The following is a 25,906-nucleotide window of genomic DNA, read 5'->3' on the forward strand; positions in this document are numbered from 1 at the left end:
CTGGCAGGAACATATACCATTGCGTCGACTAAGCTTTAAATATCTGGGCATCTGGGCATCACTGCTGCCAGAACTGACCTGGGCTAAAAATTTGACCCCCTTACTGTCACGCATAAAAACGGATCTCCAGAAATGGCAAACTCTACCACTAAACATAATGGGCCGAGTAGCTTTATACAAGATGATGATTTTGCCGAGGCTCCTCTACACCTTTCAAAACTTCCCCCTACCCAACCCCCGCTCATGGTTCAAGGCCCTTGAAAGAGCTACAGGGTTGTTTTTCTGGAGGGGTACCAGACACCGCGTAGGGGCCCACCACTGCCGAAGAGGGATTTACGATGGAGGCCTGGGTGCCTCAGACCCCTACCTTTACTACTTAGCCTCCCAATTAATAGTGATACACGACTGGTTTAATGGGGGATGGGGAGACCCAGCCTACCGAGTAGAATTGGAGACCCTAGGGTTTCCCCGCCTTCTAGACATCATGTACGGGAATCCCCTGCCCCGAGAGATGGGAGAAGTTACCAAAGTGATTTTCCAGACATGGCGAGCTGCCCTGAGATACACCCACTGGAATACCACTGTTACACACCAAACACCACTGTGGAGAGGGAAATGGTTAAGCGCAACTGCAGCTCTAGAGGGATTCCGGGAATGGGATCTGGTGGGCATCTCCCTGGTTGGTGACGTGTGGGCAGGGGACTCCATGAAATCTTTACAAGACTTAAGGAGAGATTTTCAACTAGCCCCAACACAATTCTTCCGATATCTCCAACTCAGGCATGCTTTAAAAACCCTTATACCGACAGCAAGTTCTCTACCAGAATCTAACCCGCTAGAAGCCAAACTACTCATGGGAAACCTGGGAGGAAAAGGGGTTTCCCAAATCTATAAAATGTTAGTTAACAATGCCCCTGGAGACGTGAACCTCATTAGACCCAGATGGGAAGCATGGGTGGGAGCCCTAGAAGACACAGAATGGAGGGAAGCACTGATGGCACCCAGGTCCTTAGTAGTGTCGGCCAAGCTCCGCACAGTGCAATTCTATTACCTGCACAGTGCGTACTTATCTCCTGCTAGGCTATACCGCGCAGGTCTACGACCCTCGGCCCAATGCCCAAGATGCTTGCTTGAACCTGCAGATTTTTTCCACATGGTCTGGTCATGTCAAGTGATTCAGTCCTATTGGGAATCAGTGTTTCGAGTGCTGGAGAAAGTCTTAAATGGTGAAATACAAAGAACTGCCAAATTAGTCCTGATGGGCGTAATGGAGGGCATGAGAGGAACACGGGCTCACCGAGCACTGGTAGCCACAGCCCTGTTGATAGCTAAAAGGGACATAGCAGCAACATGGATCTCCCCCGAGGGCCCAAAACTCCATAAATGGAAGAAAGGGGTAGACTGGTGTGCGACCCAAGAAAAGGTGGTGTATGATTCTAGAGGGTGTCCCCGGAAATTTGAAAAGATATGGGGGAGATGGGTAGACCTGCTACTATAATAGAGGATGAGAACCTGGCCAAGACGGCAGTACTGGAAACAAGGCAATGGACAAATCCCACAGTTCTAAACTTTGACTTCCCGTATGGTATCTATCTGTTTGATAATCACTAATGTCCTTAACCTTGTATACAATGTCATATGGAACTGTAATTGCGCTCTGCCTGACCTATCACTGTTTTTGTTCATTGTTGCTGGTTTATTATTTTTCTCAAAACAATAAAACTTGTTTATCAAAAAAAAAATTACAAAGACTTTTCAGGGATGCGGTGCACACAAAAAAAAAAAAGGAGGGTCGCATCATTTTAGAAGGTTTATGGAGGGCAATTAAGCTTCAGAGAAATTGTATTTACCTTCCCAATCAGGAAATATACAAGGGATTCTTTGGGAACAATCTGCTTGAGTTCTTCAAGTTCTCGTAATGCAGACTGCAGAAGAAAAGGAAAAGAAAAAGATTTATAGCAATACTAGGGTGACATTTATTCAAGTTAAATTCAATAGTTTAGTTTATAACATTTTCGAGATAAATACACTGTAGGAAGCTGGCTCTTTATATACTATCTCAAAATGAGAGAGTGTGCACAGAGTCCAGGGGTTCCCCAAGAGGCTTTACAGAGGCAATAATAGATAATAATGATGCTTTATTTGTGGTAGTGCGGTTGAGCAGTTAGGCTTATCAGAGGGTAGTGTTAAGCATTTGTTGTACACACACAAGCAATAAGTGAAAACACACACTCAATGACTAGACTCCAAGCCAATAGATTTTTATATAGAAAAATATCATTTTCTTAATTTATTTTTAGAACCACGACATTCAAATTGCAGGTAAGTACATTGAATGTAGGGTACTTGGCATAGGAATACTTAGAACTTTGAACCAAAACAGTAATGTACACCATTTTTCATAAAATTGCAATAAGCTATTTTAAAAGTGGGCACTGCAATTTTCAACAGTTCCTGGGGGAGGTAAGTACAGTTTAGTTATTATGGTAGGTGAAGCACATACAAGATCAGTCTCCGGGGCATAGGTAGCCCACCGTTGGAGGTTCAAGTCGACCTCAAGCACCGAGCACCAGCAACACAGGGCCGGTCAGGTGGAGAGGTCAAAGAGGAGCCAGAATAACATGGGCGCCTATGGAGACCGGGGGTGATCCGGTTCCAGTCTGCTGGATGTTAAGTACCCGCTTCTTCGGTAAGCAGACCAGGGGGGTTTAGTAGAGCTCTAAGGGGGCCCCAAGTAGGCACAGGGGCAGCCGGGTGCAGTGGGCAAACAGGGCATCAGGTTTGCAATAGGTTTCAATGGAGGGACCCGGGACAGGCAGGGCCCAGGGGGGCTTCTTGGGCCAGCCTCCAACTGGGCAAGGGTGAGGGCTGCCTGCAGGTCACTGCTGCACCGGTGGGCAGTTTCTCATGGGCCAGGGGGCTGTGGGTGTAGTGCTTCTCCTGGCATCGGATATCTTCGTCCCGGGCAGTCAGGGGGTCCTAGGGATTACCTCTGCAGGTGTTGTGGTGTGGATGCAGGGAGGTCAGTCCAGGGTGGACACGTCGGAGTCACCTTGGGATCCTCTCTGGGTCGTTGGTTTCTCTGGACACGGGCCAGAGGCATTGGGTGCAGAGTGGTGGGGACTCACGCTTCTGGAGTGAGGTGAGAGTCACTTCAAAGATGGTCTCTTCTTTAATTGATTGGACAGGTCTGCTGTCCACGGGGGTTCTTGATCCTTTGTAGTTGCAGGGCAGTCCTCTGAGTCGGCAGAGATCACTGGGCCCGCAGGATGATTCGCTGGTGCAGGTTCTCTGAAGTTGGAGACAGGCGGGTAGGGCTGAGGCCAAAGCAGTTGTCATCTTACTTCTTCTCTGCAGGGTTTTTCAGCTAGAACGTCGTCCTTTGTAGGTCGTCAGGAATCTGACTTCCTGGGTTCAGAGTCTCCCCTAAATACTACATTTATGGGTATGTTTAGGGCTGGAGGACAGTGGCCAATGGCTACTGTCCCTGAGGGTGGCTACACCCTCCTTGTGCCTCCTCCCTTTGGGGAGAGGGCACATCTCTATTGGGCTATATCCTCCAAAGCAAGATGGAGGATTTTCCCAGAAGGGGGTCACTTCAGCTCTGGTCACCTTAGGGGTGGACCTGGCTGAGGGGGTGACTCCTTGTTTTTCTCATTATCTCCCTGGACCTGCCGCCAAAAGTGGGGGCTGTGTCTGGGGGGATTGGGAAAGGGGCGCGGGCATCTCCACTAGCTGGTGTGCCCAGGGGTGCTGTACTACCAGGCTTGAGCCTTTGAGGTTCACCACCAGGTGTTACAGTTCCTGCAGGGGAAGATGTGAAGCACCTCCACTCAGGACAGGCTTTGTTCCTGGTCACAGAGTGCACAAAGGCACTCACCCAATGTGGCCAGAAACTTGTATGGAAGTGGCAAGCTGGCAGAGACCGGTCAGCCTAGCACTAGTAGTACAGTTGGCATCCAGAGGACATCTCTAAGATGCCCTCTGTGCATTTCTCAATAAATCCCACACTGGCATCAGTGTGGGTTTATTGTGCTGAGATGTTTGATTTCAAACTTCTAGGTATTCAGTGCAACCATTATGGAACTGTGGTATAGTGCACCCTGCCCTAGGGCTGTAAGGCCTGCTAGAGTGGTGACTTACCTATGCCACAGGCAATGGGCTGTGGGCATGGTGCCCTGAGGGGAGTGCCATGTCGACTTAGTCTTTTTTTCCCCACCAGCACACTCAAGCTGTGAGGCAGTGTGCATGTGCTGAGTGAGGGGTCCCCAGGGTGGCCTAATACATGCTCCAGCCCTTGGAGACCTTCCCTGGCCACAGGGCCCTTGGAACCAGGGGTACCTTTTGCAAGGGACTTAACTGTGTGCCGGGCTGTGCCGATTGTGGAGACAAAGGTACAGTCTTAGGGAAAGAACACTGGTGCTGGGGCCTGGTTAGCAGTGTCCCAGCACACTTCCAATCAAAGCTAGCATCAACAAAAGGCAAAATGTTAGGAGGTAACCATCCCACCAGTAGCTTTTTCCTACATACACTGTGCTCTCTTAATCAGTTTTCACTTACAGTGATAGAGGCCTTTGAGCCGAGAAACCCAAATAAATTTGATTCTTTGAACTGCTGGGCTGTGTATGGATCTCCTTAGCCATCCAGGTATATACAATTTTAAGGAACTGGGATCTATTATATGGTGTGGTTGTGCGACTTCACCATGTAATTCACTTACCAACCCCTTTATGAGCAGTAGGTTTCGTTTGTAAAACCCTCTAGCTTACCCCTGGGTACCTGTGGCTCTAAGCAGCAAGGCTTACACAAATAAAGTGGAAAGCACTTCAAAAGCACCAAAACAAATGAAGAAATCAACAAGACATTACAGAAATCAGAGATTCATTTATAAAAATAGCTGAGCACTGGCAAATTCAAAAAACTTAACGCTTGAAAACGTTTTCATGAAAAAGTTGGGTAAGTATCAATGTGGTTACTTTGAGTTAATTTAGGCAACCAACTCCACCAAGAAGCCAGTCAAGGGGACCAATAAGGTCCACATGAACAGTTATTTTGAAGGTAGGACAGGGCTTGAAATATCAACTCGACCACTCGCTATGGTGAGTTTTATTTTATGAGGTCGAACTATTTTTAGATTCCACTCGACCCTTCTGGCAAGTGGACAAAGAAGAGATGTTCTGTTCAGTCAGAAAATGAATTAGCAATTAATGTGCCTTTAAATCGTATTCTTGTCACATTTTCTGTGTTTAGAGAGTTCAAAAGTCAGTTTGTCTTCTTGCAATGCAAATATTTTTCCTTGTGGCTGCAGGGTTCCACGATTTTGTAAGATCAACTCTCTGACCTATGTGAAATGAAAGGCTATTATCAGGTTTTTCCTAACACACAACATTTATATAAATAAATAAGTCACCTTTACAAACATTTCAAAATATATTTCAGTAGCTGTGAAAGAACATTTTTTCTACTTGTGTAGTGAAAAAATGATTCTAATAGAACGGAAAAAAAGTCAGAACACTTTACTTGGTGATGTGCAAACGATAAATGTTATCTGAAACCCAATTTTCATAGATTATTGTTAATACATAATATAGTTTTATCAGTAATGCTGCAAGTTAGTGGGAAGGTTTTTTTTTTACATTTCTTGGATATTTACTGTCTGTAAAGTACAGTGCAGTTCCACATCATGCTTTAATAATTTATTTATTAAAAGTCAGTGTTTAAACAAACTGAGAAACGCTCCTGCCCTGATGGAAAAGCTATTAGTAAACTAAGAGGCAAGTCATGCATGAATCATGTGTACCCTATATGTGAACTAGAATTATTATACATGAATCAAACTTTTAGTGTATTTAATCAAACAAAAGATGATTTGTTTTTTACAGCAGAAATGCCTAACTCATATTTGAAGGGGTACTCACGTGAGAATGAAGAAAAAGGTGACTGTAAAATTCAATATTTGCCTAGGATCACACAATTTAAGACTCATTTCTGCATTAAGTACATTACAGTTAGGTTGAGTAGATTATTCAAGCTACTCGACCTGCAGGTCTAGTAACAGTTTTATGATTTTTCGAGGCCCGTAGGAGCAATCTTCAGTGAGGTCCAGGTACTTTTACCCCTTTGCTGTAGTTTCCTATGGAGTGGTCCTGATGAACAAGTGATCTGCTAATCCGGTCCCCAATACCAGTGTTCCTTCCCTAAAACAAGGCACATGGTCATTTGATCCCCAAGTAAACAGGCTCTTCAGCCCCTCCACAAGTCCCTAGTAAATGGTACCTAGGGCATGGGTATTGAAGAGGGCCCCTCAGAGCTGCAGCACAACTTGTGCCACTCTGAGGGACCCAGCACCAACCAACCTTATGAAGACTGCCATTGCATGCTGCATGACAAGGTGCTCCCAAAATTGCCAAGTCACTCAAAACACTACTTGTAATATCTGTCAGTCACCCCTACAGAAATCCTTTGGCCATAAGGCAGGGTGCATTATATTACAAGTGAGGACATATATATACATGAGCAAATTTGCCCCTATTATGTCTGTCGATTCATAGACATAGTAAGTGACCAGGGAAGCGATTTTAAACAAGTGCTGGACACTGGTCACTATGAGTTCTCCAGCTACACGATGGCTTCTCTGAAACTGGCGATGTTTGGTATCAAACAATTTGTATTAATAAACTTTCACTGATTCCAGTTTAATAATACATTCAACAAGAGGGCACCTTAGAGGTCCCCCCTGAAAAACATACAAACTGTTGGTGAGCTCACTGCCCGGTCCTGGCCAGCTGCCACCAACAGACAAATCTGCACTCCCAGAGTGAGACCCTCCACTCTCTAGCGGTCAGAAAACAAAAGGCTGCCCCAGCTGGGTTGTTACCACCCCTCCCCACAGGATGACCTGCATTCCGAGGTAGGAGCTTCCCAGAAGTCCACCAATTTTGATATGCGGGACTGGCCTTCCTTAGAGGAAGATGCCAACCCCCTGCCTCAGGGCCCAAGTGGCACCTGGGCAGGTGGGAAAATTACTTATGTCACACTTCCAGACTGGGAAAACTCCTAGGGTGGCCAGCCTGAAGTGGACATAACTTTAGAAAATCTGTCATCTTCGGTGTTGAGGAATTTAGGGACTCTGGACAGGTAATGCCCACAGGAAGTGGTCATCTAGGGGGTGTAATGACCTCAAGGTTAAGTAGCACATTGGCCTCTACCTTTCACTCCCCTTCACAGTATTTAAGAGATCCCCTTCTAAGGAGCTGGGTTCTGGTTGTAGAATCCCCCAACGTTTTGGCTGGTGTCAGTGTGTTTTGACTACAGTACACCGGGAACCTGCTAACCAGGACTCCAGTGCCCGATCTCTTCCCTGAAATTGACTTGGCAAGTGATTCCTGCATCCTACAATTAGCATAAAGGTGGACCCAGAAGTTCCTAGCATATGGTACTAAGGTACCCAGGGCACTGGTACACCAGGGGTCTCATGGGCTGCAGGATTTATTACGTCACCCATGTAAACCCACGCAAACTACGTCTGCAGGCCTGCCACTGCCGCCTGTGTGAAATGGTGCATGCACCTTTCACTTCTGATGTAAGGCTTACCTTATATTACAGTCACTGTAAGCCACTCCTCTGGTAGGCTCTTCAGTCCAAGGGCAGGGCGCATGACCCTAAGTGTGAGGGTACTCCTGCATTAGCAGGGCACCCCTACAAAACCCCATACTCTATTTTCTGGGCTTTGTAAGTGTGGAGAAGCCATGTTAAGGTAGTTAGTGGACTCTTGTCAACACGAGTGGTCCAACAATGTAAAATCTTTTCTGAACCTAGGCATATTTGGTATCAACATGTTGGAATCATGCAACCACACAGATTCCTGTGCTAGATGCACAAGACCATTTATTCGGGGGTGGGGGGGGGGGGGGGTGGATGTTATTCCCTAGGGCATCACTCATGTCTGCCTGTATAGCCTTGGAGGGTCTGAATGCCAGTGCTGCCGCCAACCCCAGACGCTTTCTGGCCTCCTGCTGCTGAGACTAACTAGGGCAGGGGAAGGCAAAACAAAGGATTTCCTGTAAAGGACAGGTGTGGCCACTCTCCCTTAGAAAAAGGTGTCACTGGTCTGGGTGGGGTGCCTCTGAGTGCCACCAGACTGCTTTGAAGGCCACATCTGATGCCCTCCTTTCACAAATTGGTCTACTCCAGTGCAAGAGCTCTGGGATCCTGCTCTGTTGCGAAACCACACAAAGGAGAAGAGTGACCATCTCCTCCCTTACGGAAGTGCCCAGAACTCTGCCAGGTGGCCACTTGATTCTGCCACCTTGCAAAGAAGATGAGCAGAGGCCCCGGGAGCAACTGACTTGTTAGTCCAGCTGGGTGACGTCCCTGCCCCCCACTAGGTGGGTCAATGCAGACAGTGTCAAACCCCATTCCTGGGTTACATAATGGCTCCCCTGAGGGTGGGACCCCAGATCTGTCTGCAAGACTTCAATATCCACCTGCAAGTCTCCTCTGCAAGACACTTCTGCAACCTGGACAGAGGAAGGGTTATGCCACCCTCAGCGACAGTAGACACAGACTACTGTCCTCTGAATCCTGTAACGTCCTTAAATCTAGTATTTAGGTGAAAGAAAGCAGCCTCTTAGCATGGTTACCCCCTGGTTTTGCCCGTTTGTCACTGTGTTCACTGGAATTCTGCTAAGACCCCAGTTACTACGCTATCTCCTTTTAAACTTGGTTACTCTAACCATTTTTACCCCACATTTGGCATACTGGTGCCCCATTGTAAGTCCCTAGTATATGGAACACAGGTACCCAGGGCACTGGGGGCTCCAGGGGATCCCCATGGGCTGCAGCATGTATTATGCCACCCATGGGGAGGCCATGCAAAGTGTTGTTCAGGCCTGCCACTGCAGCCTGCGTGAAAGGGTGCATGCACTCTTTTTCACCATAGGTCACTGCACCAGGTCACTATAAGTCACCCCTACAGCAGGCCCTACTAGCCCAGAGGGCAGTGTGCGAGTACCTGTGTGAGGGGGCACCCCTGCACTAGCAGAGGTGCCCCCACAAACTCCGGTGCCATTTTCATGGATTTTGTGAGTGTGGGGATGCCATTTTATGCATGTATTGGACATAGTTCACTACCTATGTCCAGCTACATAATGGTAACTCCAAACCTAGGCATGTTTGGTATCAAAAAAGTCAGAATCATACCCCAATACTATTGCCAGTATTGTAAGTATGATTCCATGCACTCTGGGGGCTCCATAGAGGATCCCCATCATGGCTCCTACCAGCCTTCTGGGGGTTTACCGGCAACCAAAACTGCTGCCACCCCTCAGTCAGGTTTATGCCCACCTGCTCCTTGAACAGCTCAAGCCCAGGAAGGCAGAACAAAGTATTTCCATTGGGGGAGGGAGTTAACACCCTTTCCCTTTGGAAATCGGTTTTACATGGCTTGTGAGGGGTAGCCTCCATTTTTGCTTCACCGCGACTGCTGCCTTTGCCAAGGCTTGTTGGTGGCATTTCCACACCACTGACCGACTGCAATCTTCCATCCAGCGTAGGACGACGACTGCATCCTCCAGGAACTCTTCACCTGCTCCAGGGCTGCACTACTGACCGTCTTCGTTTCACCTTCGACCAACTCCTGCATCCACAGCTGGGTGGGTAGTAGTTCCTACTCCTCCTGTGACTTCTGGACTTGGTCCCCTTCTTCCACAGGTCTTCCTCTTTAGGAATCCACAGTTGGTTTCTTGCAGTCTTGTCTGGGGTTGCACTTTCTTCATTTTCATTTTCTTCCTTTTTGGGTGGTTTGGGGAAAATGTAATTTACTCCTTTTCTCCTGGTCGCTAGGGGGTACTGTGATACTTACCTTTGGGGTTTCCTAGTACTCCCAGCTCCCCTCTACAGTGTCCACTTAAGTAGGTGGGGGTCCTCTGTTCGCATTCCATTCTTTTAGTATATGGTTTGGGGTCCCCCTAGGGTCACTATTACTGATAACTAGTGTATATAGGGTGTTACTTACCTCCTATTGGAGGGTTGTCTCTCTAGTACTTTTTGGTTTTGTGTCACTAAAATAAGGTACCTTTATTTTTTTAACACTGAGTGTTTTCTTTCATGTGTGTGTGTGCTGTGTGACTACAGTGGTATTGAGTGAGCTTTGAACGTCTCCTAGATAAGGCTTGGCTGCTCATCCACACCTATCTCTAGAGAACCTGGCTTCTAGACACTGCCTACACCAGTAACAGGGGATACCTGGAATAAGGGTTAAGTACCTTAGGTACCCACCACACACCAGGCCAGCTTCCTACATTAGGGGCACCCCTGAACCTCATTGCCAGATTCCTGGCGACCTCAATGAAAGGAGGACTGCAAAGCCGACCCCTGTAATGAAGACTCCAGATGATAAATGACTTGGCCCCAGCCCTACCAGCTTGTCTGCAGCTTCAAGACTCATGCTCCAAAAAGGTGATGCATCCTGCAGGACCAGTGACCTCTGCAAACCCCCAGAGGACTGCCTTCCCAGCAGAGGACCAAGAACTCCTGAGGAAAGCAGCCCTGTCCACAAGAAACTTCCAAAAATGACTCCAGAACCTCCCTGGATCAGTTCTGCACACTCTGTACCCGAGGCACATGGCCATAGTCCAGGTGGTCCACCGGTCCAGAGAATGTCCACAGGCGATTCTGACCTCGAGTCCACCCTGGGTTCACCGCTCCTGACCAACACAACGATGCCTGCAGCCTGAATCCTGAGTAACCCCTGACCGCAACCGGATCAGACGAAGATTTCAGACACCCAAGGAACCCTCAGCACCCACAGTCCCCTGGCCTTGAAGAATCCAATCGATGGTCCACAACGTCCAACAGGCATCTCTTTTGCATGTTCAGACTTTGGTTTCCCGTAATCGACCCCCCCACCACCCACCCACCCCGGGACCTAGCCTGCAGCATCTTTTGTGACCCCTGTAGCCTCCCATTGAAAAGCATTGGGCAGACAGCTCTGTTTGCACCCTGCACCCGGCCGCCCCTGGGTCGCTAAGGGTGTGTCTCTGGTGTGAACTTGTGGCCCCCGGTGCTGACCTAAACCCCGCGGGCCTTTGTCCTGAAACTGCGGGTGCTTACCTGCAATCTGCTTTCTACCGAGCACCCCCAGTCCTCCTAGGATTCCACTGCAAAACCAATGCCAAATTTGACCTCTCTACTCAGCCGTCCCAGTGTTGTTGGTGGTGCACTTTTGTGGTCAGCCTAAACTTTGACCTGTGGACATCCTAACACCGAAGACTGGAATGGTAATTTGTGTACTTACCTGTTAAATGTGCTAACACTAACAACTCCTCCCCACAGGACTCTATTGACTCCTATGAAAAACTGCACTGCCAACTCTTATGTTTTATCTGCAAAAAACAAAGTACATTTGATACATAAGCTTGACACCTATCTACAACTGTACTTACCTGCAAAAAAGTTCTTCTGGTTCAAAATATACAATATATTTTTCCTATATAAATCACCTCCACCCAGAGCAGGCTTTGTTCCTGTCCCTGGAGAGCACAAAGGCTCTCACCCTATGGGGTAAGAAAATTGTTTATTAGTGGCAGGGTGGCACAGACTGGTCAGCCACACATTAAAGGGTTGGGTGATATATGCGGGGGCATCTCTAAGATGGCTGTTGTGTGCATTTTACAATAAAGTGAACACTGGCATAAGTGTAGGTTTATTGTGCTGAGAAGTTTGATACCAAATTTCCCAAGCTTCAGTGAAGCCATTGTGGAGCTGTGGAGTTCGTGATGACATACTCCCAGCTGTGTACTTAATATGGCCACACTGCACTTACAATGTTTAAGAACGGACTTAGACAATGCAGAGACATATTGCGCACATGCAGCTATGCCATCACCTGTGGTATAGTGCACCCTGCCTTAGGGCTTTAAGGCCTGCTAGAGGGGTGATGTACCTATGCCACAGGCCATGGTTTGCGCACACAATATGCAATGGCAGTGTGTATGTGCTTGGTGAGGGGTCCCTCAGGGTGGCACAATACATGCTGCAGCCCTTAGGAACCCTTCCTTGTCACAGAGCCCTGGTACCACTGGTGCCTTTTACAAGATGGACTTTGCTGAGTGCCAATTGTTAAAGCAACAATAGAGTTTAGGGAAAGAACACACGTGCTGGGGCCTGGTTAGCAGGATCCCAGTACACACACATTCAAGTTAGCATCAGATATCAGGCAACACGTGTGTGTGTTGGGCGGGGATGGAAGGAGGAAATATCCATCCCAAAAGGGGCACTTTCCTACACCCAGTGCTGGAGATCTTTCCCCCAAAACTGCACTGTTTTTCTCAACTGGCAAAACCTTCAGCACCCATTGTAAGTCCCTAGTAAATGGTACTCCTGGTACCTAGGCCCTGGGGTACTTAAGAGGGTCCCTAAGGGCTGCAGCACGAATTGTGCCTCTCCTAAGGGACCCCTTACCATGCACATGACAGGCTGCCATTGCAGGCTGCGTGCCTTGGTGCAAACATAAGTGAAAACATGAAATAGCACACAGCCTATACGGCATATACCCTAAACACTTCATAGAATACATGTAAGTCACCCCTCTGGCAGGCCTTGCAACCATAAGGTATGGTGCATTATATTAAATTGAGGACATATCTGTATGAGCAGATATGCCCCTGCTATGTCATTGTCGATTCTCAGACACACTAAGTGTCCAAGGAAGCCATTTTAAATGCATGTGGTGGACACAGGTCACTACGAGTTCCCCGCTACATGATGGCTTCCCTGAATTTAGGGATGTTTGGTATCAAACATCTCAGATTACTAAATACTCACAAATGCCAGTGAGGGATTTATTAAGAAGTGCACCCAGAGGAGACCTTAGAGGTGCCCCCTGAAAACCTACCAGCTACTAGTTGGTTGAGTGACTGGTCCTGCTCAGTTTAGCCACCACATGTGTTTTTGTCCCCTGACCCCATTCCCCTCCCCCCAGGTGAGAGCCAGCATTCTCGAAGGCCAGAGACAAAAGCCTGCACAGAGTGGGGGTGTTATCACCTCCCTCAGGCAGGATTGATATTCCAGGGAGGCAAGCTTCAAAGGCCTTGCCGACTTTGTAATGCGACCCATGTGGAGATGACCGAGCCCCACTTTCCTGACCCCACTTGTGGTGGCAGCACAGGCGGGAAAATTAGGCCGATTAGGTGTGCCCAGTTCATGCCAGTCCTACCCCTTAAGGTGGACAAGCTTAAGTGGACACTACTTTTTAAATTCCTCCATCTTGTTTGGAAGGAATTAGGCCACCAGGGGTAAGGTTATGCCCACTTCCCAGCAGAAATGGTCATAGAAAGGGTGTAGTCATCCTAAAGGTGGGGAGCCCACTGGCTACTGACTGGCACTCCCAGTTATGCCCCTAAATTCAGTATTTAGGTGGCAACCTAGAACTCAGATCCTAGCAAGTTAAAAAGCAAAGGCCAAATTAGAGTCGCACCTGCAGAAGAGGAAAAGAAGCAGCAGCTGACTTAGATTCAGCTGCACTGGCCTACCTGCTTAAGTCGATAGACTTTGCCCAAAAAGACGTGTCGTCCTGCAGCTGAGCCTCCAAGAAATCCAGGAGGACTGCCCATCTTCCATAAAGACTAAAGACTCCAGTGAGCAGCGGCTCTCCTTTGCAACAAAGGACTATGCAACCTCTGAAACAGCAAAGACTCGACACCTGCAGTGACCCAAGATGAAGCCAACAAAGGGTACCAGCAAGGTTGCCCAACTGTCCACAGACCAAGTCCAGTGTGGTCTCACCCATCTTGGACTCCCCCAAGTCGCCTGCAGCCCCTGCATGCAGGCCCTTTCTCCTGCAGTCTTGTGGTGAGAGGAAATCAGACGCCTCCAGTAACTACTGCACCCGTCGCCACTGACCCCTTCTGAGGTGGGTCACTAGTGCCAATGACGTCCCCCGCTTCCCTGAGCTCAAGTCCACCATGGTTCGCTGCCCTGTACTCCACAATGCCTGCAGCCTCAACACGTAGGAACCTCTGACCGGGAGGTGTTCCTGAACTATGAAACCTGAACCCGAGGACACTCCTGCATCAGTCACCTCTGGGCCGTGGAGAAAAGGTCCAAAGGTGCACCTATGCCCCAAGCACCCCAAGTCTACAATTTACCTGCTTGTTGTCCCCCGACTGGCTTCCCAGCCAGAGCCTGCAGCCAGTCTTCACAAGGACCAAACTCCCATAGGAAAACGTTGGGCACCAGACGCCTTACTGCACACCCCTGCACTCAGCCGCCCTAGTGCTGCCTGGAGTGGCCTGCTGGTGTGGTTCTGATCAGTGCCCAGTACTTATCTTTACCCTCTGAGATTGGCCTCTTAAGTGAACGTTAATCCTGTGTTTGCTGAATACTGTTTTCCTCCATAGGTTAACATTTAAGAACTTTGAGAATTGCACTAAGTGTTGATTTTTTTAAGAGTATTTAGACTTGAAAAAGTGCTTACCTGATTACAAAGTTCTTGGGGTTGAAACATATATAAAAAGAGAAGTTATATTTCTAATTTGGTCTCAGATTTATTCTTTGAGTGTGTCATTTACTGTTTCTATGAGTACAACAAATTCTTAGCACTACCCTCTGATAATCTCTGACTGCTCACCCATGCTACCACAAAATAGAGCATTAGTCCCATCTACTTTTGCCTCTGCAAACCAATTGGGGATCCACTGGACTCTCTGCACGGTGTACTTCTTTGTAGTGCACCATATAGAGACAACTTCCTACACAGAGCAGTCTGCAGTACAGCACACTGGTGCAATTATATCAATTAGTCAGCCATCATATAACTCACCCATCAACAATTCCCCTCTTCCATCAAGCCACATCAAAGGGCACACTACCCACCAGGCATTCAGAAACTCAGTTACATCCTGCATCTTGGTTTCTACACTCAATCTCACAAAGCAGCCTAGGCCTGGTGCCCTTCAAATGTTGCACCTTACCAGCGTGCAACTAAAATACACGGAAAAATAAATTGTGATGTTAGTTTTCTAAATTTCAAGTCCTAGCCTGAAACATACTGAAATAGATCTGAAGCTCTTACCAATTTCTAATTCCTAGTTGACAAAAGTTTGATTGGGCACAGATTGCTTAACATGTCCGCTTTCGTATGGATCTAACTTTAGTTCAGCTAAAGGCAATGTCGCTTACCATAAATGATCTACAGCAGAAATAGTCTTACCTTATATTTCTCATTTGCAAATAAGATAGAAGCTCTGTGGAATTTGCATAGTGGGTTCTTGGGGTCAATATCTATGGCTTTATTCAACGTATCCAAAGCCTTTTCCGATTTCTTCAGTGCATGCTGAACCTACAAATGAAAATTAATTTGACATTGTTTTCAGTCATGATACAGTTGTACATATGTAGATATGTTAAGAAAGCAGTATTTGTATGCACTCAACTTCAAAGTGGCATTCATTTTCACTTTTCTAAATTTCACCAATGTTGCTGCTGACTAGTATACATTTTCTTATGCTAAAAATATTGATAATTACTGTAACCTGGTGGAGAAAATATAAAACATTTTCCATAAAACTAAGGAACCAACCAAATTGTTTTCCTAAATCTACAACCTCCACTTTACACATATGAATTAATATTTTAAAAAAAGACTACTAAAAGATCCTATTTGGAGAACAGAAATGTATATTTAAATGCTGTTTGTGGCTATCTCATTAGCTACGTTTGTTTTGAACACCTTCAACTATCGTATATGTATGAGGAAAATGTAAAAATAGACTGCATTTTTAAGAGGATTTCTGCTACAGAAAAAAGTTACTTACCTTCGCTAACAATATTTCTGGTGGATACTGTATCTTCCCACAGATTCAATGCCTTATGAAAATACGCAAAGTGACATACTTTGGCATTTGGAAAACTTTCACCAGCAGTATAGCACTTGTGCTGCTGAATGGCACCATGTGACTTCAATTGTGACTTAGTATCTGGCCTACAGGTGTCATTTCCTTGTGTATTTTCCAAACCCCACTAAGGAATGCGGAGTGTTCAGATCTTTAACATCAGATGATAACATCAGAAGAACTTCTGCTAATCTTGTAATCTTTTAATAAAATGTACTGACCCATCCGAAGAGGAGAAAGGATGGTGAGTAATCTGCAGAAAGATGCAATATAATTACTTAAGGTATGAAACTGTTTTTTCTGATGTGTACAACTTCCCACAGATTCCTTGCCCCATGAATGAGTCCCAACACATTACCCAGCAGGAAGTGGGATTTTTTTTTTAGATATATTTTATTGGTTTATAACATAACATTTAATATTCGCAGAGGTGGGGTCAAGGACAGAAAGATATAGAAATGTGAGCAAGGATACAAAACATCCTCTCGCAGCGGGGATACAGGCAGGTTACAGATACGAATGCGGTGAGACAGTACTTATCGTTAGTGCATAATTGAAGCATGTGCTAAAGGCACTTAAAAAGAAAAAATGAGTTAGTCAGAAAAATATATGAATTTAGGCACAGTATGGACAACTGTAAAATGTGTTGATTCTGGAGAGAGTGGGTGGATGAACTAAGAAAATAAATGGTAGGTTATGCTGTCTTTGGTAAATAAGTAATGAACCCTAACACAATCTAATGACATTCGCTGTGCCATTCTCCACTGAGATGCGCTATCAACATAGTATTTTTTTCCAGGTGGCTAGTTTTTTATTCTCAGCATTTGTAGGTGTTGTGACGTTCGATTGGTATGTTGGTTGTATTTATATCGTCATGGTGGTCAATGATCGTTTTAAGCCTCTATTCTTACCACAAACATCCCAGATTTTACTCCCTGTACACAACTGGCCTCCATCTCACAATGAGCGCAATACGCGTCCCTCTGCCTTTGCCCATTGTAGTACTATTTAAAGCCATTTAGAGGTGTCTGGTGGTAGGGGGGTCTTCCACTGAATGGCTATTTGATGTTTAAACAAAATAAATGCAAGGTACCTAGGGCACGAAGGAATGTCTTTGAGGGTTGCAGCACCAGTTGTACGACCCCCAGGGAAACCTCACCAAACCTACACAGTGCTGCCATTGCAGACTGCTTGTGTTGGTGCAGGTAAAATTGAAAATATGACCTGTGTCACACCACTGTGTGCCAGGTCCCCTACTACTGCATGTGCCAGATGTAAGTCACTCCTAAGGTAGGGTGCATCAGGACACATAGGAGCATTTATGCATGGGCAGATATGCCCCTGCTATGTCTGTTGATTCTTAGAAATAGTAAACAAACACGGAAGTTATTTTAAATACATGTGCTGGACACTGGTGACCACGAGTTTCCCCAGCTACATGCTGGCTTCTCTGAGATTTTTGATACCAAACATCTATGGGTTCAGATTACTAAACCCTCAGTGATTCCAGTGAGCGATTTATTAATACACCCAGAGGGCACCTTAAAGGTGCCCCTTGAAAACATACAAGCTACTAGTGTGTTAATTGACTGGCCCTAACCAGTTGAGCCACTCTAGCCACGTTTCTGACCCCCTAAGGTGACAGCCAGCGCTCTCGAGGGCCAGAGAGAAAAGCCTGCACTGGGTGGGGGTGTTAATACCCAACAGGTAAAGGGTGGGAACCTTCAATAGCCTTTATAATGCGACACAGGTCTCTCCAGATGGTGGAGAAGACCGACTCCCCTGTCCAGACCCCACTTTGGCAGCAGAACCAGCGGGAAAATTAAGCAGATTAGGAGGTATGCCCATTTCATGACAGTCCCACCCATAGGGTGGACGAGCTGAAGTGGAAACTACTTTTTAAATTCCTCCATCTTTGTCTGGAAGGAATTGTGCCACTAGGGTTAGGGTTTCCCAGCAGAAAGTGGTCACAGAAAGGGTGTAGTCACCCTAAAGTTGGTCAGCCCATTGGCTACCACCCAGCACTCCCTGTAACAACCCTAAATTGAGTGTTTAGGTGGCACCCCTGAACCCTAGAACTCAGATCCAATTGACCTAAGACGAAAAGGACGAAGAAGAGACGCACCAGCATAAAAGGAGAAGGAGTAGCTGACTTGGTACCAATCCCGCCGGCCTGTCTGCACTCCTTGACGTCCTCTGCCCCAAAAGACGCCTCATCCTGCAGCTGAACCTCGAGAAACCTGGAAGGACTGCCTGCCTTTGAAAAAGACTGAAGTCTCCTATAAGCAGCAGACCTGCACTCCCACCAACTCCAGAGAAAGGACTCTGCAGCCTACAGAACCGCAAAGACCTGATACCTGAAGACACAACTGCACCTGCAGTCAATGACCCAAGTGGGAGTGGACCTAGGCCTCTGGTGCCAGCAAGGTACCCCATCTGTCCACAGTACAAGTCCATTGTGGCCTCACCCCTCCTGGACTCCTTGAAATCGCAGACAGGCCCCCTATCCCGCAGCCTCTGTAGTGAGAGAAACAAGATACCTAAAGCAACCACTGCACCTTACGCCACCAGCCTAAGTTGAAAGGGACCCTTGGTGCCAATAACGTCCCCTAGCTCTCCTGACCTTGAGTCCACTGTAGTTTCAACCCTCCTGGACTCTCTGATGGCCTCTGCAGCATTAGGCCACAGGACTCCCCCTAATCCCTCCCCTCCTAACAGTGAGTGCTTCTGGACTATGAAACCGACGAAGGATGCCCCTGCATCTGTGGGCTTTGAAGAAGAAGACCAAAGGACCTATGTCTCCGAGCGCCCCATCTTTGCACCTTACCTGTGGGTTGTCCTGACATACTGCACCTCTGCAGCCAGATGCCCCAGTGCTGCCTGGAGTCACCTTTTGGTGTGGTTCTGACCCTAGCCCAGTACCAACTTTAAGACTACAAGATTGGGCCTATGAGTCAACAACAAGTGTTTGTTTGCTGAATTAGTTTTCATTCCGTAGGTGAACATTGAACAACTCTAAAAGTGTAGGTCTTTGCAACTAAAAAGTATTTATGCTTGAAAACGTACTTATCTTATAACGAAGTTCTTGGGTTCGAAAATATATATATAAAAAGACAAGTTATTTTTCTAAATTGGTCTTGGTTTTACTGTGAGTGTGTGTCCCATTTATTGCCTTTGTGAGTACAACAAATGCTTAGCACTACCCCTCTGATAAGCCTAACTGGTCACCAACGCTGCCACAAAATAGAGCATTAGTCCGATCTACTTTTGCCTCTAGAATCCAATCCACTGGACTCTACACAGTGTACTTTTTAGTGCACCATACAGAGCCAGCTTCCTACATTGGAAGAACAGCAGTGGGGTTGGCAACTTGTCATTTCCTGATACCACTTGGTCAATAGGTGACTACACAAGTAAATCCAAAAATTGCCTTTAAATTGCATTTTTGAATTGAGTATTTTTTCTAAATTCTTAGAAGTAACTGGTAGGGCCCTGGGTAGGCCCCTGGAGTTGTTGGGAGAGTATGAGCTGGCCTATCCTACTGATGAAGTCAATGACCCTGCAGATCAGGGCAGCTCAAGTGACTAGGAGGATCTGGACCCTTGAAAGAGTGGAATCTCCACCCCACAAACAACCTCAGGATCTGGTTCCTCAAAGGTCCAGAGAAGAACTATCTGAAGAGGAGGTTCTCCTAGAGAGTCTAGCTTGGAGAATTGCCCTGCAGGACAAGATACTGGCCATAGAAATGGAAAGAGCAGAGATGGGTTTAGCACCCATAAATGGTGGCAGCAACTTTATATCTAGAGAGAGTAGGGTACTCTGACCCCAAAATCCCCAAAGGGATTGTTCCCAAATATGAGGATGATATCACCAAATGGTTCACAGGCTATGAGAGGACCTGTGTTCCCAGAAAGCTTGACACAGCATCGGGGCTCTCCTCTTTGGAAATGTTATCAGGAAAGTGCAGGGATATACTCCTGACACTGAATGAGGCAGATGCTAGGTCCTACAACCTCATGAAGGCCACCCCGATTGAGGGTTTTGAGCTTACTCCTACGGAGTATAGAATCAAATCCAGAGAGACTAAAAAAAACAGTCAGTCCTGGGTAGATTTTGTGGAATTTGTGACACTAGATGGCTGGTTAAAAGGTAACAATGTGCATGATTATGAGGGGCTTTACAATTTATTGATGAAAGAGCATCTGTTGCGTAATTCTGAGCAGGAGAAGTTACATCATTACCTGGTAGACCTACGCAACTTTCTCATCAAGAACTGGGGAAAAGACAGACCACTGGGTGAAGACAAGGGTGACCAACACTTCCACAGGTGGGGGCGACCACAATAAGGATGCCAACAAGTCCCCCTCCCAGGAAAAGAGGGTAACCAGAACAAAGATAAAAGCAAAGAGTCTTCTAAAGGCCCCCGAAACCTCCACAGAAGGATGGGCCCAAGACTCCTCACAATCAAAGGGTGAGTTACAAAAGAAAGAACTGGGATTCCAAAATGGCTTAGTGTCGTGATTGCAAGGCTCTTGGACACCGACATGAAGACCAGACCTGTTCCCAAAAAAGAATGCCTCTAGTGCATCTGCAGTAAATACAGTGGTAAGTGCCCAGATGGGATTCCAGAAAGGACCTGACTGGTCAGTGATCCTACTGAGGCTACTCTAGTCTCAGAGTGCATGGTAGATGTATCTGCCCTGGCTGTCTGGTAAGTCAGGGAAACCAACTTACCAACAGATGCCAGATCAGGTCCTGTAGGAAGTTGGCTCTGTATGAACTATTTCAAAGTAAGAAATAGCATGCACAGAGTCCAAGGGTTCCCTTTAGAGGTAAGATAGTGGCAAAAAGAGATAATTCTAATGCTCTATTTTGTGGTAGTGTGGTCGAGCAGCAGGCGTATCAGAGGGTAGTGTTAAGCATTTGTTGTACACACACAGGCAATAAATGAGGAACACACACTCGAAAGACAATTCCAGGCCAATAGGTTTTTATATAGAAAAATATCTTTCCTTAGTTTATTTTAAGAACCACAGGTTCAAGATTTACAAGTAATACTTCAAATGAAAGGTATTTCACTCAGGTATCTTAGGAACTTTGAATCAACACAATATCATGTACAGTTTTAGCAAAAATGGCAATAAGCTAATTTAAAACTAGACAGTGCAATTTTCAACAGTTCCTGGGGAGGTAAGTTTTGGTTAGTTTTGCAGGTAAGTAAAACACCTACAGGGTTCAAAGTTGGGTCCAAAGTAGCCCACCGTTGGGGGTTCAAGGCAACCCCAAAGTTACCACACCAGCAGCTCAGGGCCGGTCAGGTGCAGAGGTCAAAAGTGGTGCCTAAAACGCATAGGCTTCTATGGAGAAGGGGGTGCCCTGGTTCCAGTCTGCCAGCAGGTAAGTACCCGCGACTTCGGAGGGCAGACCAGGGGGGGGGGTTTTGTAGGGTACCGGGGGGGGGGGGGGGGGGGGGACACAAGTCAGCACAAAAAGTACACCCTCAGCGGCACAGGGGCGTCCGGGTGCGGAGTGCAAACAGGCGTCGGGTCTGCAATTGGTTTCAATGGGAGACCCAGGGGTCTCTTCAGCGATGCAGGCAGGCACGGTGGGGGGGGGGGGGGGGGGGGGGCTTCAAAGAACCAGGCGTCAGGTTCTTTGAAGCAGGCAGTCGCGGTCAGGGGGAGCCTCTGGATTCCCTCTGCAGGCATCGCTGGGGGGGTAATTAGGGGGGTCAACTCTGGCTACTCACAGGGTCGCAGTCGCCGGGGAGCCCTCCCTGTAGTGTTGGTTCTCCGCAGGTCAAGCCGGGGGCGTCGGGTGCAGAGTGGAAAGTCTCACAGTTCCGGCGGGAAACTTGTTGTCTTTAAAAGTTGCTTCTTTGTTGCAAAGTTGTAGTCTTTGTGGAACAGGGCCGCTGTCCTCGGGAGTTCTTGGTCCTTTTAGATGCAGGGTAGTCCTCTGAGGCTTCAGAGGTCGCTGGACCCTGGGGGACGCGTCGCTGTTGCAGTTTTTCTTGAAGTGGGGAGACAGGCCAGTAGGGCAGGGGCCAAAGCAGTTGGTGTCTCCGTCTTCTCTGCAGGGCTTCAGGTCAGCAGTCCTTCGTCTTCAGGTTGCAGGAATCTAGTTTCCTAGGTTCTGGGGAGCCCCTAAATACTGAATTCAGGGGTGTGTTTAGGTCTGGGAGGGCAGTAGCCAATGGCTACTGTCCTTGAGGGTGGCTACACCCTCTTTGTGCCTCCTCCCTGAGGGGAGGGGGCATATCCCTATTCCTATTGGGGGAATATTCCAAAATCAAGATGGAGGATTTCTAAAGGCAGGTGTCACCTCAGCTCAGGACACCTTAGGGGCTGTCCTGACTGGTGGGTGACTCCTCCTTGTTTTTCTCATTATCTCCCCTGGACTTGCCGCCAAAAGTGGGGGCTGTGTCCAGGGGGCGGGCATGTCCACTAGCTGGAGTGCCCTGGGGCATTGTAACATGAAGCCTGAGCCTTTGAGGCTCACTGCTAGGTGTTTCAGTTCCTGCAGGGGGGAGGTGGGAAGCACCTACACCCAGAGCAGGCTTTTGTTTCTGTCCTCAGAGAGCACAAAGGCCCTCACCACATGGGGTCAGAAACTCGTCTCTCAGCAGCAGGCTGGCACAGACCAGTCAGTCCTGCACTGAACAATTGGGTAAAATACAGGGGGCATCTCTACGATGCCCTCTGTGTGCATTTTTTAATAAATCCAACACTGGCATTAGTGTGGGTTTATTATTCTGAGAAGTTTGATACCAAACTTCCCAGTATTCAGTGTAGCCATTATGGAGCTGTGGAGTTTGTTTTTGACAAACTCCCAGACCATATATTTAATATGGCCCCACTGTACTTACAATGTCTAAGAATACACTTAGACACTGTAGGGGCATATTGCTCATGCAGCTATGCTCTCACCTGTGGTATAGTGCGCCCTGCCTTAGGGCTGTAAGGCCTGCTAGAGGGGTGACTTACCTATGCCACAGGCAGTATTTTGTGGGCATGCCATGTCAACTTTGCCTTTTTCTCCCCACCAACACACACAATCTACGATGGCAGTGTGCATGTGTTAGGTGAGGGGTCCCTTAGGGTGGCACAACATATGCTGCAGCCCTTAGGGACCTTCCCTGTTCTCAGGGCCCTTGGTACCACTGGTACCTTTTACAAGGGACTTATCTGTGTGCCAGGGGTGTGCCAATTGTTGAAACAATGGTACATTTTAGGTGAAAGAACACTGGTGCTGGGGCCTGGTTAGCAGGGTCCCGGGACACTTCTCAGTCAAGTCAGCATCAGTATCAGGCAAAAAGTGGGGGGTTACTGCAACAGGGAGCCATTTCCTTAAAGGTCCCCTCTCCTTAGGGAGAAGACCTATCAGTCCCAGAGGGAACTAAGCACCAGGAGCTAGAGCCTTACAAGGCAGATCTCTTAGGACCATGGGGACCCTCTAAGAAGGATCTGTTATCAGTGGCTTCCACAGGACCTACTGGGACGAAGGACTCATTTACACTGAGGCCAGAAATTCCAAACCTAGTGTCACTAGGAGAGTGGTAGTGCCTCAGACGTTTAGAGAGTTTCTCCTCACTTTGGCATATGATATCCTCCTAACTGGGCATCTTGGCCAGGCCTAAACAAGGAGTTGGCTGGTAAACCACTTCTACTAGCCAGGTATGTCCCAGAAGGTTAAATCATTTTATTTGGTTTTCAATAGGTGCATACCATATAGAAGGAAGATGTACACAGTAATACCTTACCGCAGCACCCCTATTGAAGAAAAAAGGAACAGATGAATAACCCTCTCTCCCCTCCCCCTGCCTCCCAAACAACCCACAAACACAAACATACTCTTGAGCATAACAATATCTGTTCCCTCCCCCAATCATAGGCATCCCAGTCCCTGTGCTTCACAATAGTCAGCAGTTCGCAGTCCATAGCACAGTAATGTGTACGAGTCATCAAATTCCTATACATCTAGTGAGTAGTATGCTGTCCAGGCCTCCCAGACCCTCCCTAACTTTCGAGGCAGCCTCTGTTTGCATATGTTGCCTTCTCAGCCATCATAAATCCATCCATCCCTCTTCTCCACTGCTGGGCACACCTCCGATCCCCATAGACTGGTGATATATGCCTTTTAGCCACCATCAACCCAAGCCCTGGGTAATTCAACATCATTGGGGATTCTGAAAAGAAAAAAAAATGAGGGTCTAGCAGGACCTGTTCTGACAGGACCCCCGCAATTCCCCAACAATCCTTGTCCAATATTCCTGTATTAGAGGGCATCCCCAAATAGTATGCAAGAAGTCACCAATTCTACCCTGGCACCTGAGACAGTTCGAGTGTTGCGCCTTTCCCATAGCATGCAACCGCTGTCTGTCATAGTCGATCCTGTGAAGGATCTTGAACTGAATTAGTTGCAGCCGCAACCTAACGGCTACCTCTTGTGGGAACATCAGTGCTGCCTCCCATTCCAAGTCTTCCATTTCCCCTATATCAGACTCCCAACGACTACTCAATCTACAGTGTGTGTAAGGCATATTGTTGTTAATTGTCATGTACATTATAGACAGCTCTAGTGTCTGAATTGTCCATCAACAATGACCCTTTGAGTGGAGCATATTCAGGTATTCCCTTCCCTGGAAGGCCGTCCGCACTTCAAGCATGTTTCAATCACACATATCAATCAATCAATTTGTAGAGGGTGGCTACTCACCTTTGAAGGTCTCAAGGCGCTAGGGGGGTCGGGATGGGCCTCATTCGAAGTCTTGAGGTTCTTCCTGAAGATGGTGAGTGACTGGCTTTCTCTGAGGTGCAGGAGGATGTTGTTTTAGCTCTTTGCTGCAGCATAGGTTTAAGTTCGTCCTCCACAGGTGGTTTTGCAGATGCGAGGGACAGTGGCCAAGGCCATCTGGGTGGAGCGGAGGGATCTGGCGGTGTGTGGAAGGAGGTGCGGTGGTTCAGGTAAGCTGGTTGTGCATTGTGTATGGCCTTGTACGAGTGGGTGAGAAGCTTGAAGGGGATTCGCTTCTTGACCGGTAGCCAGTGGAGGATCCTTAGTAGTTGGGAGATGTGTTCTCGGTGACGGAGGTCCAGAATGAGTCTGGCGGCAGCTTTCTGGATGAGTTGAAGTTTTTTTATGTTCCTAGTTGAGGTGCTGGCATAGAGGGCATTGCCGTAGTCAAGATTGCTAGTGACTAAGGCGTGGGTGACTGTCTTGCGACAGTCTGCTGAGATTCATCTGAAGATCTTCTGAAGTTGCAGAGCACGTGCCAGCAGGAGGAGGCAACAGAGTTTACCTGGCAGGTCATGGAGAGGGAGGAGTTGAGGATGATTCCTAAGTTGCAGGAGTGCTCGGTCGGTGCAGGGGAGGCGCTGAGGGATGTGGGCCACCAGCAGTCGTCCCAAGCTGAGGTGGCGTGTCTGAAGATGACGTGCTCAGTCTTGTTGGAGCTGAGCTTGAGGCAGTTTTCTTTCATCCAGGGGGTGACGCCTTCCATTCCTGACTGAAAGTTCCTTTTGGCTGTGTCTGGGTCTTCGGTGAGGGAACTGACGAGTTGTGTGTCATTGGCATAGGACACAATTTTCATACCGTGGCTTTTGATGATGGAAGCAAGAGGGGCCAGGTATACGTTGAACAGTGTGGGACTCAATGAGGATCCTTGAGGGACTTCGCAGTTGACTCCTGTGGGTCTTGAAGTGTAGGGCGGGAGTCTGACCCTCTGCGTCCTCCCAGAGAGGAAGGAGTGGATCCAAACCATGGCTCTTGCGCAGATTCCTATGTCGTGGAGTATGGTGCGCAGAGCGCTGTGGGAGACAGTGTTGAATGCTACTGAGAGGTCGAGGAGTATGAGTGCTGCGTTGTGGCCGCAGTCTAGGACTTATCGGATGTCGTCGGTGGCAGCCAGGAGTGCTGTCTCAGTGCTGTGATTGCTGCTGAAGCCAGACTTGGAGCTGTCCAGTGAATTGTTGCCACAATGAAATTCCGTAGTTGTGCGTGGATTGATTTTT

At 47.6% G+C, this 25,906-nt stretch overlaps 1 protein-coding gene across 3 annotated transcripts in view; it reads right to left on the reverse strand.

The window, feature by feature from the left end:
• CDC27 (cell division cycle 27) overlaps positions 1 to 25,906 on the reverse strand; it is a 623,340-nt gene that overhangs the window by 161,253 nt on the left and 436,181 nt on the right. For all 3 annotated transcript variants that reach the window (XM_069238052.1, XM_069238050.1, XM_069238051.1), the window contains exons 16-17: positions 15,212 to 15,340; positions 1,851 to 1,925 (exon numbers count right to left, since the gene is read on the reverse strand). In XM_069238052.1, the coding sequence (XP_069094153.1) occupies positions 1,851 to 1,925; positions 15,212 to 15,340 (204 nt within the window). The remainder of the gene's footprint in view (positions 1 to 1,850; positions 1,926 to 15,211; positions 15,341 to 25,906) is intronic.

The sequence above is a fragment of the Pleurodeles waltl genome, chromosome 6 (genome assembly GCF_031143425.1).
Source record: "Pleurodeles waltl isolate 20211129_DDA chromosome 6, aPleWal1.hap1.20221129, whole genome shotgun sequence".
Taxonomy (NCBI): domain Eukaryota; kingdom Metazoa; phylum Chordata; class Amphibia; order Caudata; family Salamandridae; genus Pleurodeles; species Pleurodeles waltl.